The 17901-nt window shown below is 39.2% G+C and overlaps 1 protein-coding gene across 2 annotated transcripts in view; it reads right to left on the bottom strand.

The window, feature by feature from the left end:
- TECRL (trans-2,3-enoyl-CoA reductase like) overlaps nt 1-6365 on the bottom strand; it is a 62525-nt gene extending 56160 nt beyond the window's left edge. Inside the window, exon 1 of one of the 2 annotated variants that reach the window (XM_018084211.2) lies at nt 6091-6365. In XM_018084211.2, coding sequence (XP_017939700.1) covers nt 6091-6324 — 234 coding nt within the window. In that variant the 5' untranslated portion in view covers nt 6325-6365. The remainder of the gene's footprint in view (nt 1-6090) is intronic. The other variant, XM_029963119.1, reaches the window with a different exon arrangement.
- Nucleotides 6366-17901: the final 11536 nt, after the last annotated feature.

The following is a 17901-nucleotide window of genomic DNA, read 5'->3' as shown; positions in this document are numbered from 1 at the left end:
TCCTCTCCCCAGTCTCTCTCTTCTAGGAAAATCAAAGGCCATTTCTTCAGGTATTCCATTTAAAAAGCCATATTGAAACAAGAATGATGACAGCAAAGAGCAAGCAGAAAATAATATGAATAGCTGTCTCTTCTCATCTGAAACCATCTGTAGCTATATTGACACTAAAATTATGTGAATTTCTAGTAGAGCGGGAAGAAATAAGTGTAATGCATTGCTACTACAGAATTTGAATATGTTTACCTACTTTACCAAGTATAACTGATAACTGAGGAAGAAAATACTACTGTCATCACCTCCAGCAGTGGGGGGTAGGCATAAGATTCAATTTTTGCAAGCAAGAAAACACACAGATTTTATAACGAGTTTGTAAATGTAATGTATTTTTTTGCAGTGCCTCCCAGCAGGGACTAGATCCCCATTGTGCTGGATGCTGTGGAAACATACAGTGAAAGGCACAAGACACCATGAAATCCTCCTTCCAAAGGGAAGTAAGAAAGAGGACTTCCACAGCAAGGAGCCTGTGTCCAGCTAGCACTGTGTCTGTGGTCCGTCAGCCATATTGCTGTGGGAATTGCTAGCACTGGGAATTGCAGCACCTATTTGTGGTCTTACTATGAAAACCCCCTCCTTTGACACAGCTGGTCATTCAGTTCCGTTGGGCATCTCTGACATCAGAGGCAGGACATCTCTAATGATAGATTGCTTGAATGAGAAAAATTATAATAAAAATCCTACTCATGGAATGAGGCTGCTGTGGATATTCACAGATTCTGCTTGTTCTCCACAAGGAAGAATATATAATCCTCTGAAGTGAAATATTATAAAAATACTAAAAAAAAAGCAATGAAAATATTAAACTCTCCTGGGAAAGGCCTTCTTTACTTTGCTTCCTTATAATGAGGCTAATGAGGAAAGTCTGATGTTAGAGGCAATGTTCTGGTACTGCAAAGAGTTCCTTTGCAGAGTTTCATTGCCTACTTTAGTGATTGCATTTGCTCACCTCAAATGAATGTGGTATCTCTAACCTCCAAGTCATGATGTGAGAAGTTATTTTTATTTGCTAGAGCTGACTATGCAAAAGAGGGCCAGCAATGACTGTTCTTCTCGGCTGTTCACTTTCTGTGATAGAGCTGCAACTCATAGGCCAGACTAATAGATTTCTGATACTAGAGATACCATTTCTGCTTTGCTGACATGCCAGTGTAAATTGACTGTATTGTTAAGCCACAGTATGCAGATACAAGGACACTACTGTTTTCGGTGCTTTTCAAACAAAAAATTGCTTGTGAACGCCTTCATACAAAGACAGGCCTTTCAGAGTAGTCAGAATAAGCCCTAATTAATCTTTGGCAAAGATATAATAATACACACAGTGTTATACTTAAGTGCAAGAAGAGTTGTGTATATACAAGTGATGGGGTTGATGCACAGGCCTGTGTCAATGCAATAGTCTTTTAATCTAATTAAAATAACAATGTTCACATGACTTTCATTAGAGGCATTGCACATCATGTCTATAAGCACAAACATATAGTTAAATGTTCCTACAGTGTATATTCCTAACCATAAGCATTTAACTATCAGTAACTGGGTTTTACAAAGAGATTTCAGCGGGAGAAGGCATTGTGTAGCGCACGGAGAGCTGGTTTAAGGAACAGCAGGAAAGTAGTTTCCATCATCTTTGCAGCACACCAAGAAAGGAGGCTCTTCCTGAACATCTTAGGAAGCAAGCTCTTTTCAGTAGAAATTAAGAAGTTTTCTGAAAAGAAGGGTCACTGCATAGTAGCCAAAACCTGAGTTTGCACCTCTGTTTACAGCTTAACTTGCAAAATCGGATAGCACAAAAATACTGAGCTCTGAGGCTTTAGATGGGAAAAAGCTTTCTCTGCTGGTTTCCCCAAAGGTGATTTATTCTGTAAAAACTGTATTGTGTAACACTTTCTGCCTTAAAAGCAACTCATGCAAAGTTAATTACATGGCACTATGTTTGTGGGAAAATACATTTTACTACAAGTTAATTTGAAGAAAAAAATATTATACAATAAATGCTATAAAAAACCAGTTATGAGTTGCCTTAACAGCATTTATAAATCAAATCATTGCACATCGATAACTTTAAAACCAACCTACATCAGCCTTTTGGAACTATGCACAAGTAAAACAGTTTTTGAGAATGTATGTATTTTTCATAAATTGTGGCTGGCAAAAAAAGTAGATTATTTGTTAAAAAATACAAAAAGGAATTGTTTTCTTTCATTTATAATAGTTGATCAATTTTGCATGTTCTGGTTTTTTCTATGCTTTTTTGGAAGCAATACAAAAGCCAAAACCCTTAGACATCTTAGGACTTTTTTTCATTGAAAATATTTCTAACAAGAAATCACTAATTACCTGCCCTCTCTTCTTTACACAGAGACAGGAATTTCATCCATAGAAATTAATAAATTGTGAGAAAGAAAAGGGACTTGTGATCATCTAGGCTCACCTACTGTTTTACACTGGCCAAAGAAGAGACTTATTCTTTCCTAAATAGTCCTTTCACTCATTGAGCAAGAAACCTTTATGACTCATGTTTCAACTACAGAATATCTTTAAAAATGCAGTATTGATATGAATGTTGAAGAGACTGAAGACTGACCCACAAGACACCCAACTGTTCCTTATCACTCCTTGACTGACTGTCAAAATATGGGCCAAATTTCTTGGCTAAATATTCCTAATTGTGGCTTTCAGGCACCAGCTCTTGTAAGGCCTTTGACTGCTGATTCCTCCTTTCTCTGCCCTGATCCCCCAAAATCTGAAGCCTCTTCTCCATGGCCTACCACCTCAGAATTAATTTCTATGCCAAGAGCAAATGTGGAGCGAAAGATTACAGAATCATAGAATCGACTGGGTTGGAAAAGACCTCTGAGATCATCAAGTCCAACCCTTGCTCCAACACCGCCGTGGTTACTAGCCCATGGCACTAAGTGCCACATCCAGTCTCATCTTACAAACCTCCAGGGACGGAGAACCCACCACCTCCCTGGGCAGCCCATTCCAATGTCTGATTACTCTCTCTGTAAAAAATTTTTTCCTAATATTCAACCTAGACCTCCCCTGGCACAGCTTAAGACCCTGCCCTCTTGTCCTACTGCTGGTTGCCTGGGAGAAGAGACTGACCCCCCATCTGGCTACAGATCTCACATTACTCATTATTTCTCTTTTAAATTCTTTAAGTAACTCCCTGGAAAAGGTTGTGTGCACCAAACTACTTGCATAATGCCATATCCATAGCAGAGAAAGTCCCCAGAGCAGGTTGACAATATTAAAGAAATTATATTCCTATGAAGAATTTTATGTTCACAGTGTGAATGTGCAAAGTGAACTGCCGGTGTTGCTGACTCCTGTGAATTTACTTCAAGTTTTGCAAGATTAGGTAATTTTCTTCAAGACCTAGCTCCTGAAGAGATGACTATGGGACAAAATGCCTGGGATTTTCCTCTCCTACTGCTTCCTTTCAGTATTTTTTTCTGCCTTTCCTGACTGTGGAAAAGCCTGCAGTGTGATGTGAGTTTGTCTTGCGGGCTTAGAAAGCAGACAAATATGTATTTATTCTGTTTCTTTATGTTAAAGATGATCAAAAACTCATAGTAACCACTCAGTTCACTTAGTGTAAGTGACTGGTCCTTCCCAAAACTATAAGACAGGTAAGAAAGCCAAAGAAAATAATGTTATTTTCATTTTACAGATAGAGAATTAATTCACAGTTACTTATGCTGGATTCAAAACCTATTTATGTCAATTGATTTCTTGAGATCACACAGCTAAACACACCTTTTCTAAATCGCTGACACTGCATTAAGGACAAGAAATTATTTCTTTCTAAAAGCAAAACTAGCTAAATGTATCATGATGTTGCAGACTTTATAGAGCTCCCACTGATCTGAATGGATTCATATGCACAGTCTCATAGAAACTGAACCTCTGGAAGCAGCCACTGGTATTTAACCACATAGCACTAATCATTGAATCACTCTGCCTGAGTTTCTATTAGGTAGAGAAAGAAAAGGTTGCTCTCTCTGCCATTATTTGTTTGTCCCTTTAGATTTATTAATCTGAGAATATTAGAAATGTATTTGCTAAATCATAATAGTCTGAACTACTAACAATATGCAATAAGAGTGCAAACACATACATTTTAAAATCTATGGTTCCTGTTCTTCCTATTATAAATCTTGACAAGTAGTAATTACATGCAATCTCAGGAAACAAAGTTAATCATAATTATCTTAAAAACAGAAAAGAGGCATTAGAAGGGTCATGTTGGGCCTGTATCAGTTACATTTAATTAAACAGAAAATTATGCATAATCCAGTAAAACAGTCTCTTTTTTGCTCTAATAACCAACAGAAACAAAGCTCACCAATACTAACAAGTGTTCGTGGAAGTAAAGAACTCAACTTCAGTACTTTGAGGATTGTCTTAGGAAGGGACTATCACAGCAAATAAAGGGACCTAGACAGCTAGGTGAATGAGCATTCAGAAAACAAATTTTTAGGCAGTCTTGGAAATCTCAGCCTTGTACTGTACTTGTACCAATCCCTTGGTGTGCTGGCCATGTAAATTGAACACAAATTCCTGTTTCTCAGAGACTTTCAGTTTACAGTTGTTATTGCTCCCTTTTGTGTATTTTACCTCTATATGGAGAGTACTTCTCAATCACCACTCATGTCTCTCTTTCCACCACTGCAGGGGCAGAGTCCATGGTTTGGATAAGGTGTAGAAAATCTTAAGGCTCATCAAAATTCAGAATAAAAATTAAAACACGGGTCTGCTATCATTGCAACAGCATGCATCATGGAAGGATTCCTGAAATGTGGCTCTTTATCTTACTCTGTTTCTGTCATATATTTCTTTTAATGACACTATAGGAAAGCTCAAGATAAAGAACAGACTCAGTCTTTTTTTGGATCAAAACCTAATTCAGTATAGTATGTAGATAACCTAACTGTGTAAATATCACTCAATAAATTAAATAATGTGAACACTACCATTAGAACTGGTATTAATAGTCATCATATTTGTTTGACCATTTTGTACATATTTCCTCTTTGTTTAGATTAAAAAAAAAATAAAAAATATTTTGCCTCATAAAGAATGAACAAATGAGACATTTACCTTTAACTAGGCATACAAATTGCAAAAACACCCTTTAAATGATCAAGAACACTAGAAATCTGGTAGTATTCCACCTTACATATTTCAAAGGCATTAAACGCTTGAAGCAAACTTATCTACCAGTTCCAGCTGTTGCCAGTGAGGATAAGGGAATTTTTTTATTTTTATTTTTTTTCTATTCTAGCAAAACAGTAAGTCTCAAAACTCTACTATGTTACTGAAAAATTCTATAGTCTAAATAGATTAGGATTCCCACTTTCATGGCATGCAACAGACCAGCTCTTCCGCTGAGAATCACAAAATGAATCACAAAAACTGTGATGCAAATATTTGTGAAGCATTTTTTTAGCTGTTTTTTGTGGGTCTGTAAACTTCATTCCCACCTAGTCCTCTCATCCTACTTATAAAATTTGGCCGTAGTTTATATTTTTGCTCACATTATTAAAACAAACTAACCAAACAAAATCTCAAAATACCTCTTTTAGATAAGACTCTTTGTTTAAAACTTAAAATTTTTTTAAAATGCCACGTTCCTGCCCAATCTAATAAGTAGTGTGCAGTTGAGTGTGTGTGGATACCAGCATTACTGAGATGGTAAGGTTTACAAATGTATTAAAACTGAATATCCACTTTGAAGCAGACATTTCAGTCTCATGCTCTGAAATAAACACTGTCAAGAGACAGCCTAAGGACAGATCTAGAGTCCACAGAACAACCAGGAGGTCTAAAACAAACCAGTGCTGGATTATTTGTAAAAACCCTGGAGAAAAGCAGCCCAGAATTGTGACTAACAAAGTTCTGAGTATCTCCCAAAGAATGAAAGTACTTCTACTGCAGAGTAAGACCACAACACAGTGAAAACAGAGTCCCTGAACTGGCACTGTGTGAACCAGGCACATCCCCAGCATGCTGGAATAATACACTCACCTTGTCCACAATGCAGATCTGCTTCTTGCTTTGCACATCAAGAATTTCTACTTCAAAGTATGTGATTTTTGAATGTTTGAGCGCTGGTGACGGTTTGATTTGGCCAGCAGAGAGCACAAGCTGAGAGAAGTTGAGAAGAGAGCGTGAGTCATTGTGAGACATGGACAGAGCTCCTCCATCGGCTGCGGGATCGCTCGTGCGTTCTGGAGCGCTGGGCTTCTGCCTCTGGTGCATGGCGTGACCCCGCAGCAGCGATCGTCATATCAACAGGGGACAGTTCCAGGGGAAAATGTTTCCTCCCTGCATCGGTTAAATACAGCCACAGACTGATGAGACACAAAAGGTCAAGTGGCATTCCATTTTAAGTGCACTGTCTTATTTAGCAGGAGTGAAAACAATGACTCTGTAGTCCCTGTCTATATTTAACCTGCCATCATGATGTGCTGTATTAGTGCTGGTAATGATTTTTTTGTTTGTTTGTTTTATTTAAACCAGCATTTGAAACAACACAACTAGAAATTCTCTATCAGAAGATGTCAGATCCTGAAATTCCAGAGCCCCAGGGGAATCAGTAACGAATGGAGTAAATTCCACTGTTACCTACTGAGACAGATATTTAAAGAGCCCACATGTACACATATGTATGTGTGTATGTATGTTCCCTTAGTGTGCATCTACAAAATCACATCAGATGTCATCCATTCTAGAAATACCTATAACAAAACACCAGAAGTTCATCAGCAAAATTTTGGGGCTCCTTGCAAATATCTGCTTGTTTTTGCACTATGGATATTCTGTTATTTGGTGAGATAGAACTTTTCTTAAAGCTCTGCCAGGGAAAAATCAACTGAAGTAAAGGAAATTATAACCATAAAGGCATTAATTTGGGCTTGAATCATTTTACTATTTTCTTATTCTTTCCTGACAATTTTCACAATGCGTGTCTGCAGCAAAACAAAAGTAGCTTTAATGGTAAAAATAAAGATACATAAAACAACAGATTTTCTCTGAAAGTGCTTCCCCAAGGCTTGTTTAAACTTCATTTTTCCATTTATGACACTTTAATAGGATTTAATAGAACTAGCAGCACTTTTCCATCCTGAGATTCTCCCTAAATTTCCCTGGGCTGCTTAGGATTACAGTGTCAGAAGGGCACCGCAAATTCCTGCAGACAGCTCTTTCCAGTGGAGACACAGAGTAAGTTCTGAATACATTTCTCCATGCTAAAACCTCAGAAAAACTACAATCAGTATTGCAAAAATCATACTGGTTTGTTACACTGAGGAAATTTAATTAAGTGGAAAAAAAATTCCACAAGATAAATGTTACCAGACAACTAATAACCCGTCTGGGATGTAGTGTGGGAATAGAACAGGTCCCTTTTCTTTGACTCTGTTATAACTTACAGAAAATTTAGTGGTCACTGCATCTTATCTAGAGACACATGGCAAGAAGCTCTATGAAATAACAGAGAAAGTAACTGATAAGTTGCTGCAAGAAGCCAAATGAGAGTGACAGGGACCCCCAAAAGAAGGTGATTTCCACACTATGCTGTTGATAGAATAAGCCATGCTTTAGCAAGTTGTATATGTGCTTAAGTTCTTGAAAATCAAGCCTGCATACGTGAAATGTGTCCTGCTTATGGAAAAGACATAGGAGAAGAAAATGGCAAATTGGCAGGGGATGAATTCGTGGATGGGTCTGAGCTCAGTGATAACAGGACTGGACATTTGAAATAATAAAATACTCGCAATATCAAGAGCTAGTTGAATTTATTTATGATTCTTTAGCCAGTTGTTGTGACTAAAGAGGCTAATTGCAACTCATAGCTAAGATATTTTATGCCCACATGACATGACAAACTTTGGTGTAGCTAAGCCTGAGAGAAAAGTCCCTGTTACTTGTTGATGCAGTCATGCAGCCTTTGAATGCCTTCACTGGCTTTGTTAATGGAAAGCCCTGACTGTGGGAATGCAGATGCATAACAATACTGATCACCTACTAAAAAAAAAAAGATTAAATTTTGGCTATACTGAAATCAGTCATTATCTTGCCAAGACAGTATCTAAAGGAAAAAATTGTTAAACTGAACAAGATTATATTGTGATCGTTATATTGTGAAGTACACCTGCCTCTGAGTTTAAATGAAAGGTGTGCAAGGAACCACCACCTTGGCGGAGTCAATATAGCAAGCAGCAATTTTGGTATAAGCTAATCAGAACATGGAGAGAAACAAATTGTTGGCTACCTGTGAGGGGCTTGCTAAAAAAAGATAGGTAAAGATTGCAGAATACATGGGTCCTAAAACCCAGGTGTGAGATACACTTATTTGAATGGACTACTATAAGGAAACTGTACAACATGCTGTACAAGAGATGAGATAAACTGATACAATATCCCTTTTTAGCCACAAAATCTGTGAATCAGTGTGATGTAATAGCATATATTAATAAATTTCTAAATTTATTTCAATTCAAAGGCAATAAAGATTAATATTGATCATCATGGCTAATTTCTATGTATATAAAGGAACTGGTGTTACAGTCATTACTGTGGGTACATTTATAACATTTAAAATTATAACATCTGAGCTGCTGCTTCTGAAAAAAAAGCTTTTGATTTACTTCAGATATTTAAATGATCAGAATTCTATTACTGACCAATAACCACTTAAATATCTGTACCAATTCCAGGAAAATGCTTAAAAACTATATGTCTATTTTTTCAATCTAAGGTAATCATATGCAATTTCAACATTTTGATGAACAACAGTCTTTACAGACCCAAAACCTTTGCTGGCATAAACTAGGAAGGCTTCTCTAAAGGTGACTGGTCCTTTCCTCACTCTGTTATATTATGGGTCTAGGATTAGACTGCAGCACCATGTCTACAGCAAACATATTGCTTGCATATAAGGTGGGTGAAAGCTACTCTACCAAAAATAATCGGGGATAGAGTTACCACTGATAACCTAAGCTCTAAAAGGGAGAGGCATAAAAGCCGTGGAGATTTTGCCATTAATGTAACAAGTGCTGCAATTGCTTGAAATGTCATCAGCAAGTTTGAATGTTCTGGCTCAACTGAGGTAATCCAGCCCATTTTGTGTAGAAGTGCACATGGAAGGGAAATATTAATTACTGGACAAAAGGCACATCTTCCCTTTCAATGCAGTTATTGTACCTCATCTCAATCTCTAACACTGGAGATAGGGAGTCCCAGCACATGGCTACAAGCAATCAGTCCCATGGTGAGATTATTGATCTGCATTACACAGACATAAGCTGCTGTTCCCAGAGCTGTGACAGGGCTGGCAGCCAGCAGTCACTGAGTTCCTGACCTCAGCTTCATTCTGGGACTCAGAGAGGAGTCAAAGAGCACTCAGCAAGAATTAAATCACCTCTGACAGCTTCAACTTGCACTGAGTTTCCTGCCATATAAGGGGCCTATATTTTTAGGGGGCTCAAGAATGGGCATCACTCTTCTCAAACAGTGGCTCTGCCTCCTCTCCTCACTTGGCACTTGGCTGACATGCCTAGCTTTGGAGGCAGGCAGGCACTTTGTTAAGCCATTGTTTTGAGAGGTGTTTTTTCCAGGAGGGAGGGAATGTCTGCCCCCAAAGCATGCAGCAGGGGAATTATCTCTAGTTAACTGAACTGCTGATATTTTCACAACAAAAGTAACACCTGTAGTGGATTTTTTTGGCACCCTTCTAATCAATATCTGGAAACAAGCATCGGCCTGTGCAGGTCATGACGAAATAGGTAACAAAGCACTGATCAGGGACTAAGACTTAGCATTCAGTTTCTCCTTATGACACTGAATTCCTGTGAGGTGTCAGGGAACTGCTGTTTTTCCTGCTTTTCCTTCCCATTCCACACACCTGCCCTGCGTGAGGCTCTCTTGTACTGTGCATTTTGCAGACAGCCTGGCACAAAGGGATTTCAAAGGATCTCAAGGCGCTTCTAAAGTTCCTTTTCATCTTTGGTTATGTTTTGTACTCTTCCATCCCCAGAGAACTGGTCACCTCTTTTCAGTCTGCAGAATGTCAACTGTTAAGTCAACAGCAGAGGGTCATCTCTGTCAGTCCAGATGCTTGTCAGCAGCCCCTCACACAGCACTTTTTATCCTACACACTTCAAATGCTTGTTGGTAGCATAGCAGGGTTATTCCTTTCCCACAGGCTTTGACCCCAAGATACAAAACTCCAGAGCCCAAAGTATGTGCAGTTCGGTACCATAGGTCATGAAGCCTAAAACAAAGCAGAGGAGGTCACACACACTCACCATTTTTGGAGATTCTACCAATCATTTTTCTGGGGAAGGAGATGCTGGGGTCAAGTGCTCAACTGTGTTGGAAACAAGCAGTGAAATCCCCTTGCTAAAGGAGGTCTGAACCAGTACATTCACATGGCACATACCATCCCTCATGGCCTCATCACCTTGTTTAGCAGCTGTGCAGCCCTTACACCTGGTACTGTGTTTGATCCAACCAGCACTGTTCACATCTCCCCATTTCAAACTTGAATTTCATGTTTTCAGGGCCAGACAGGAGCATAGCTGTGCTTTCAGACTCTTTTTACTCAGCTGTCCAAGGGAAGATTTAAGAACCGGTCTAATGTACTCATTTGGAAAAACACTAACAATAATTTGTGTGTCTGGCTCCTGGCTTCATCTGGCTAAGAGTTTAGGAATATGTTTACCTGATTATTTGGGGGCCTAATGCTTTTCAATATTTGGGTTGATTCTGTTATCCATATCAATTAAGTAATAACTACAACGTATTTCTGAAGCACTGCAGAAATTTAAGCATGTGAGCCTGGCTGTTAGATATTAAGAACATAGATCTAAGATTGCAGTGTATAGTATGTGAAATTTGATAGTGTTTATTCCCAAATGCTGCTTATAAAGGCTGCATGGTAAAAAAACAAACAAACAAATAACAACAACAACAACAAGACACCAACCAAACCAAACCAAAAAAACCCTGCATGAATCTCTGGTGTTTCTTTGCCTGCACATGCCTACCTTAGGAGCCACAAAATCAATTTTAAGCATTCTATCTACATGTGCATGGACACCAATAAAAAGCTGCTTTGAAGAAGCTCCACAGAATTACTACTAAAACTACCTGGATAGTTTAATTTTATCTCTTTAAGCTAAAGCTCTTAATAAATAAGTAATGGACAAGGTAAAAAGGCACAGAAGGCAAGTTCCCTGACTCTAACACTAAACAATCCTAAAGCTATTTTAAATAATGCTGCAGTCAGGACTAAACCTCACCAGCTAAGGGACAGGGTAAAAGTGATATACACCCAAGTTTCTCCCCGTCAGCTATACTGGCAGGGCTCCTCAGCAGAGGATTTCAGCCTTTCTGACCCTGTGAACTGTGCAATGGAAACATTACATGGCCAAAAGCCACAAGCCTCAGGCCACATCCTTCAGAGTTTGTGAGAAGGGAGAGTCCAGGGACCAGCTTGCAAGCAGGGCCCAGAGATCATTAGTGCCCACCTTGTCTCTGCAGGAGTTTTTACCTCTGACCACAGCGATGATGTTTTGTCAGCCGTTTGAAAACTCACTGCAGTAGCCTGGAATTATCCTTCTGGCTTTGAAAACCGAAAATGTTTACTTTAAACTTTGTTGTGGGTGGTGCCAATTAGAAGCAAATTCACAGTGCAAAACAAATCCAAAGCCAGTGTTTATTTTATCCCCCACAAATATCCACAAGAGACACAAGGGAAATAAGTGAAGCTGAAATACAGGCACAGTAATTCTATCTGCAAGCAGTACAAAGTGAAACCTCCACCTCCAGACCCAGTAACACACAAACCCACACCTACTTCTCTACAAAAATAAGTACTGCATGATACAGAACTCAAATCTGATGACAGGCAGGATATATCGTAACAGACAGCTGGTGGACTGCAGTACAGAAGTCCAAGGAGATGCTTCTGGTAATAAAGAGGCCCAAATGAATCTTCTTAGGTGACCAGTCTTTTAAGGTTACTGACAATAAATAGCATATTTACAACTGTGCAGCTGAGAAGTTTCAGTTCTTGTTTAAATGAAATTAGTGCAAATTCTGCTACTCCTGATGTTATTAACTCTCATTATTTTAAGCACATGATGTTCTTTTCCCCTAAATACATGGCATCTGGAAGTACATGACTGTGGGAAATACCTTTTTTTTTTTAACTTATATATTTTATTATTCTTTTTCACTCAGGAAAATGTGTAGCTCTTAGAAATAGACGAGAATGCTTGAAACTTCACCTCAAAAAGTCTAGAGAAAAAGGCTTTCTTTTCTTTTTATTTTCCAAAACAAAGTCTATGATTTTTAGCTATTCTTGGCATTTTGCAGACAGACAGGGAGATCAACACTGTACGAGTTTAAGTCCTTGCACAGACAATATGCTTTGTACCCCATTGTTTCTTTGAGGCAAAGATTAGAAAGTAGTATTAGAAAGCAGACAAAGAAATGTCACACAAACTTGTCCAAGAACTACTTTTAAGGAAACCTCCACTGACCTTTACCTGCAGAATTTTCCCTACGGCATTACACTCATCCCTTAACACGTCCTCAAGCAGCATCTGCCTTCCAGTGGCAAGTGTTTCCATACTTTGCCTTAATGTAGCATGACTCCCCTTACTGCATCATCAATTCTGCCTAATAAAATGGCACCTCAATTAACAAAGGTTAGAAACTGGCTTACAAATGTTTGGCTTTATTTCAGCTTTTCACAACAGGCTTTGTGTACTCTAGCATGCCATTGCTTACTTGAGGAAAGCCATTGCGATGAGCTCCCTGTCAATCTCAGCCCAGCAGCAAACCATTCTCGTGCCCAGCAGCAAAGCTAGAACAAGGCAACATCTGGGTGCATGAGACTCCTCAAAGCATGGACAGGCAGCAAGTTTCCATGCATTTAATTGTGGTTTTATGTTATCATGCCACTTCACAGTGTAAAGAGAAAGGGCTGAGCAGATTAATGAAGGACAGGTGCTGATACCCTGTACTTCACAGCAGTGAAGCTTACTTCATGTCCTCACTTAATTTAAACTGAGTATAGGTATTACTGACAGCATTTTTTTTAAATCCCCTCTGAGAACATATCCTGATGAGATAATGGATTGTAATTTTGCAGGATAAGATCAAGTAACCACATTATTGGAAGCTGATCAGCCACTAAGTAAGGATAATGAAAAGAAACACAGTAAGGCAAAGCCATTTTTCAGAAATGACAGCAGTACAGAATTAGGAAATCCATGTTCTTACAGCTGAGATTAAGTGCATCTTTCTTTTGGGGAAAACTATTACATGCAAAATGAAGTTAGAGTCACTTGGAGTAGTTTCAGGAAAACAAAATGTTTTTTAAATATACAGTTTTTAGTGACACTGAAGCATTTAAAAAGAGTTATTCATTTGGATGCAAAGATTTTGAGTTTTAGAACAATCTGGTCTCCGATAATTTCTGACCAGTAGGAGGGAAGAACAACCTTGACTGGAACACCTACAGATTCTTAAAGGAGCTATTCAATCATTAAAATATTCAAAAGGTTTTGTTTGGTAATGTAGAATGTACAAAAATCCTGAAAGCTCAATAATTGTCACAAAATATGATCAGAGTCTTTCAGACAATTCAGAGATATATTTAAAAGTTCACAATGATGAAAAGAAACCTAACTGCTATTTTACAATCATTCTTTATTGTCTGAAGTTCTTGGGATGATTGGTCTTTTATTACTTTTGAAATGTTACGTGGTATTTCTTCTCATTAAAGAAGCCAAATTGTACTTTTTAATTTCAGGACTTCATTAATTAAGTTTCTGAAACATCTGTCAGCATAACCTCCCTCTTTCACAAACTTTCAAGTTTCCAGAAAAGTTGCCATTTATTATGATATTTTTAATACTCAGGCTCAGCCCAAAAATTATTCTTGAGCTAAAAGAAAAATTATCAGTCTTTTTTTACAATCATTTTGTGACTAAAAAATATTCTTGTGACATTTTTCTCTCAAAGCCAAAAGATTTTGAGAAACAATTCCTGAAAACTTGGAATTAGACAAGTAAACAAAAAAGGACTTTATTTCATTAGAACTGTTGTTCAGTGACAGTTTTTTTCACGCTTAAAATGTTTGGAAAAAATTTTCCATGCAGCAAAATTGAGAGGAAAAAAAAGAAAGCATGTTCATCAGAGAGAATTAATAATAATAACAACAACAATAATAATAATTTCATTCTCCTGTTTAGACTCTTCTGCCTGTACAGATAAATCATCTGCCCCCAGCCTATTACTATTCTCAGTAACAACCCTGATAAAGAAGTGACCCTTCCCCAGTTTGGGTATTGTCCTGGGTTAGTAAGTGCCTGCTGGTTTGACCAATATTTCTGACAAGACTGCATCAGAGACCAGGGTCTCCTCATTACTATTGTTTAAAACAGTACAGGAAATCTATCATATTTAAGGCACTACAAGAAACCCACTCTTTATTTATACTTCAGAAGCAGAAAGAAGTTTTACCTGAGAACAGACCATTTTTCTGCTAGGCTGGGGTCTGGTCCAGCATGGGAAGTAGTGCTGAGCCAGGCAATTCTGCTAGCAGCAGGCTTTGGTGGGAGTGTCAGACTTACTACCACAAATTTATCAGGTCCATGTGGTCTAGATTACCCCCTCATCAAACCTGCCATCCTCACAGCACCTGGAGCCACCATATGCCCTGAAATAAAATCTGCCTTTTCCTAGAAAATTCAGCCAGACTGGGCAATGCTGACAGAATCATGGCAAGTAGTGGTTCCGTGGGGTGTCCAGTAGCACACCCACATGAGCCATGCTGAACTATAAGAGCTGGCTGTCTCACAAACTAGTTGAGCAACCTGGTCCTTTTGCTCATGACTAAACATGATACAGCTCTAGAGCTCAGGTACAGAAAGACCTGCCTCCTGACTACCTCCTGCTCCTTGGAGAACAAGCCTGAGATCAGGCTCTTGACTCCATGTGTAACTTCCAAGGTTAAAATTCAGATGAGGACCCCATGCTGAGACACCTGCCTCCTCGACACAAAGTGCCCTGGCAGCTCAATGCTGGACTCTGAATACCTCTCCAGGACCCACCTGCCTCAGAGCAGAGGGCTGTAGCACTTGGATCGCGTTCAGGATCCAGTCTGTGCACTCCTGCGCCATGCCACAAGTTTGTACTCTGAGGACAAAGCAGAACTGACCTGTAGGGGAAGTGATCTACCCACAGACATAATGCTGATGAATCTCAATACAGCATCAGGGCATCCTGCCATACACAAGAGGATGGAGCTCATGTGAGCTCAAGGCTTCTCCTCTCTTCCATTGTTAACTACCAGAAAGAAATGCAGATATAAGTGTGCATTTCATCTCTGTCAGGGTATTATACCACACAGTAACCTGAACAAGTTGAAAAGAAGACAATTTTAAACTTGAGTGCCAGGTAAAATGATACTGTTAGCTCCAGAAAAGTTCCTGTGGCTTCTTGTGAAACATCTGAATCCCTAGTGAAGAAAGAATTTTCTACCTGGCTCTCTGTTGCTGGCAAATCCCCGTTTATTCTTGCTTTGTTTAATCACACCAGCATCAGCACAGAAGCATTTTAATGTAAACAAATTTCTTCTGTACTGCACAGTTCACAGAGAAGAATACACTGATTTGTGTGAGGTTTGCAAAGCACAGACTTCCCTTGTCCTCTAGCAAGTCAAAAGGAGAGAGGCTTGCTGCTGCTTTTATTAGTTAGCATGTGACAAGTCAGCGATAAGTAGTTTGGCTCTAAGGACAAGCACAGCCAAAGCAAGAGATTGCCACAGTAGACTCTAAAACCTTGACAGAACTGATATGTAAGCCCGGGCTGCCAAAAGACAGCACTTGTTGCTTGACACATTAGGACAACAGCATGTCACTCAACACCTCTGGAGTCTGAGCTCCACTTTAATAGCTCCTAGTCAGGAATGACTGTGACCAGCTTGCAAACAATGGCAGGACAACTACCATGTGGTTACATCCAGCTGTCAGAATTATCTTTGCTTCTTAAAAAGAGGAAAAAAAAAAAAACAAAAACCAAAAACACTGATGCTGTTCACAGGCTGACAACTGTCTCTGTAAAGCGTTCCTGCAATTTCCATAGACATCCTGGGGGCAAGGTCATACAGATACATAAGACAAGGAGAGCCCTGACATTTAGCAGTCTGGGAAGGAACACTGGAGGATTACAGGTAAGATAAGAACATGCCTCCCCACAAGTTCCTGTTGCAGAAAGCAACTCACATCCACAGACAACTTCAAAAATGCTGTAGAATAAAGCCCCTGGGTAGAAACAATGTACTCCCTCTATATCCAGCTGTAGGAAGTACTCTAAAAGACTGATGGTGCTGCTTATTTATAAGAGTGAGATGAAAGAAGATTCAAGATCACATCTGCAATCTTCCAGGGCTAGAAATTAACTGGTGGAAAGGGAAAACCCACAGTTGCCTAGTGGGACTTGATGCAGTTATTGCTGGTTCGACAATCTGATGAGATATATTTATTTTTTTTTTTACAAGAACCCTGTCTTACATGTGCTATCTTCCAGCAGGAGACTGGAGTATGTCTGCATTTGAAAGGACCCACACCCAGCAACCATGTTGCTACACATCCTATATAACCTCAATAGACAGGACGTGGGACCAATTCTTTGAAAAGCAGTAAGGTATAGCTTTTCTTTTTCTTTTCTCACCATCAGCTATTTTTCCATGCGGCCAGCACCTCAAGCTGTCAGATGTCTGGCAAACCATGTACTGCTGCAAATGCACTTTGACATAATCCTTGTGTACTGCGCTGTCGTGCCGACTGGGAGGTGTGAGCTGACCAGGGTTCTCGCTGTGCGTGCGTGACAGCCACACTGTACCTTCACAGTCTCTCTCTTCTCTCTCTCCAGAGCTGCAGATGACTGGTCATCACTGCCATACAAAAGACACGGCTCCAACTGCTTTCTGCTGCAACTTTCCCCTGAGAGCAAACCATGTACAAGCACCACAGATGTTGTATCTGAGTCCATCCAGTTTAGCGGTCTTTGTGCCAGAGCTCTTTGCATTATGTCAGCCCCAGGAGCAACTGTCTGTGCCTGCAGGTTTCTTTACAGATAAGGAACCTGCTTTGCTGCTGTTGTTGTTAATACAGAGGACCTGGGACTGTCATTCTGTTCTCAAAAAGAAGATGATTTCTCATGCAAAATACAGCATGGAAAAAACTACTAAAGACACTTGATCACTGTCTGTTGCAGGGGTTTTTTTGTAGGTTTAGCTATTAGAAACTCAGGCTTGTAATGAACATTTGAATTCACAGCTTTTCTCTGAATTCACAGCATTTAGAACAAAGCTGACTGACCACTGGTGTCAGCTTGTTGTAAGCTAAGCACAGGACACTACCTACATAGAGGAAACCAAAACTCCCTCTAGCAACATTTCTTTCAAAACACTTCCTTGCAGACTAACACCCATTTAAACCTAAATACTTCGTTCTTCATCAAGAATAAAAATACAGCTTTAATGAACAGGGCCAAAAAAAAAAAAAATCTCTTGATGTTACTCCCAGAAAACATTTCTGTTTTCAGCTAGATGTAGCTCTCAAGGATAAAAAAGAATCCATGAATCTGTCAGAACAGGAACATAGCAACCTTCTATCTTTTTTTTGCACAGCTTACCACCAGGTAAGTCTAAAATAATTTCTGCTTGTTCTGCTTTTATAGTTCTTGTTATTATATGCTAACTACTGCAGCACACCATTTTAAAAACACTCCTTAACAGAGAGGTTTTTTCGAGAA

This window comes from Manacus vitellinus, unplaced genomic scaffold (assembly GCF_001715985.3).
Source record: "Manacus vitellinus isolate BGI_N305 unplaced genomic scaffold, ASM171598v3 scaffold_0_pilon, whole genome shotgun sequence".
Lineage (NCBI taxonomy): Eukaryota > Metazoa > Chordata > Aves > Passeriformes > Pipridae > Manacus > Manacus vitellinus.
This window is presented reverse-complemented; position numbering and strand designations above follow the sequence as displayed.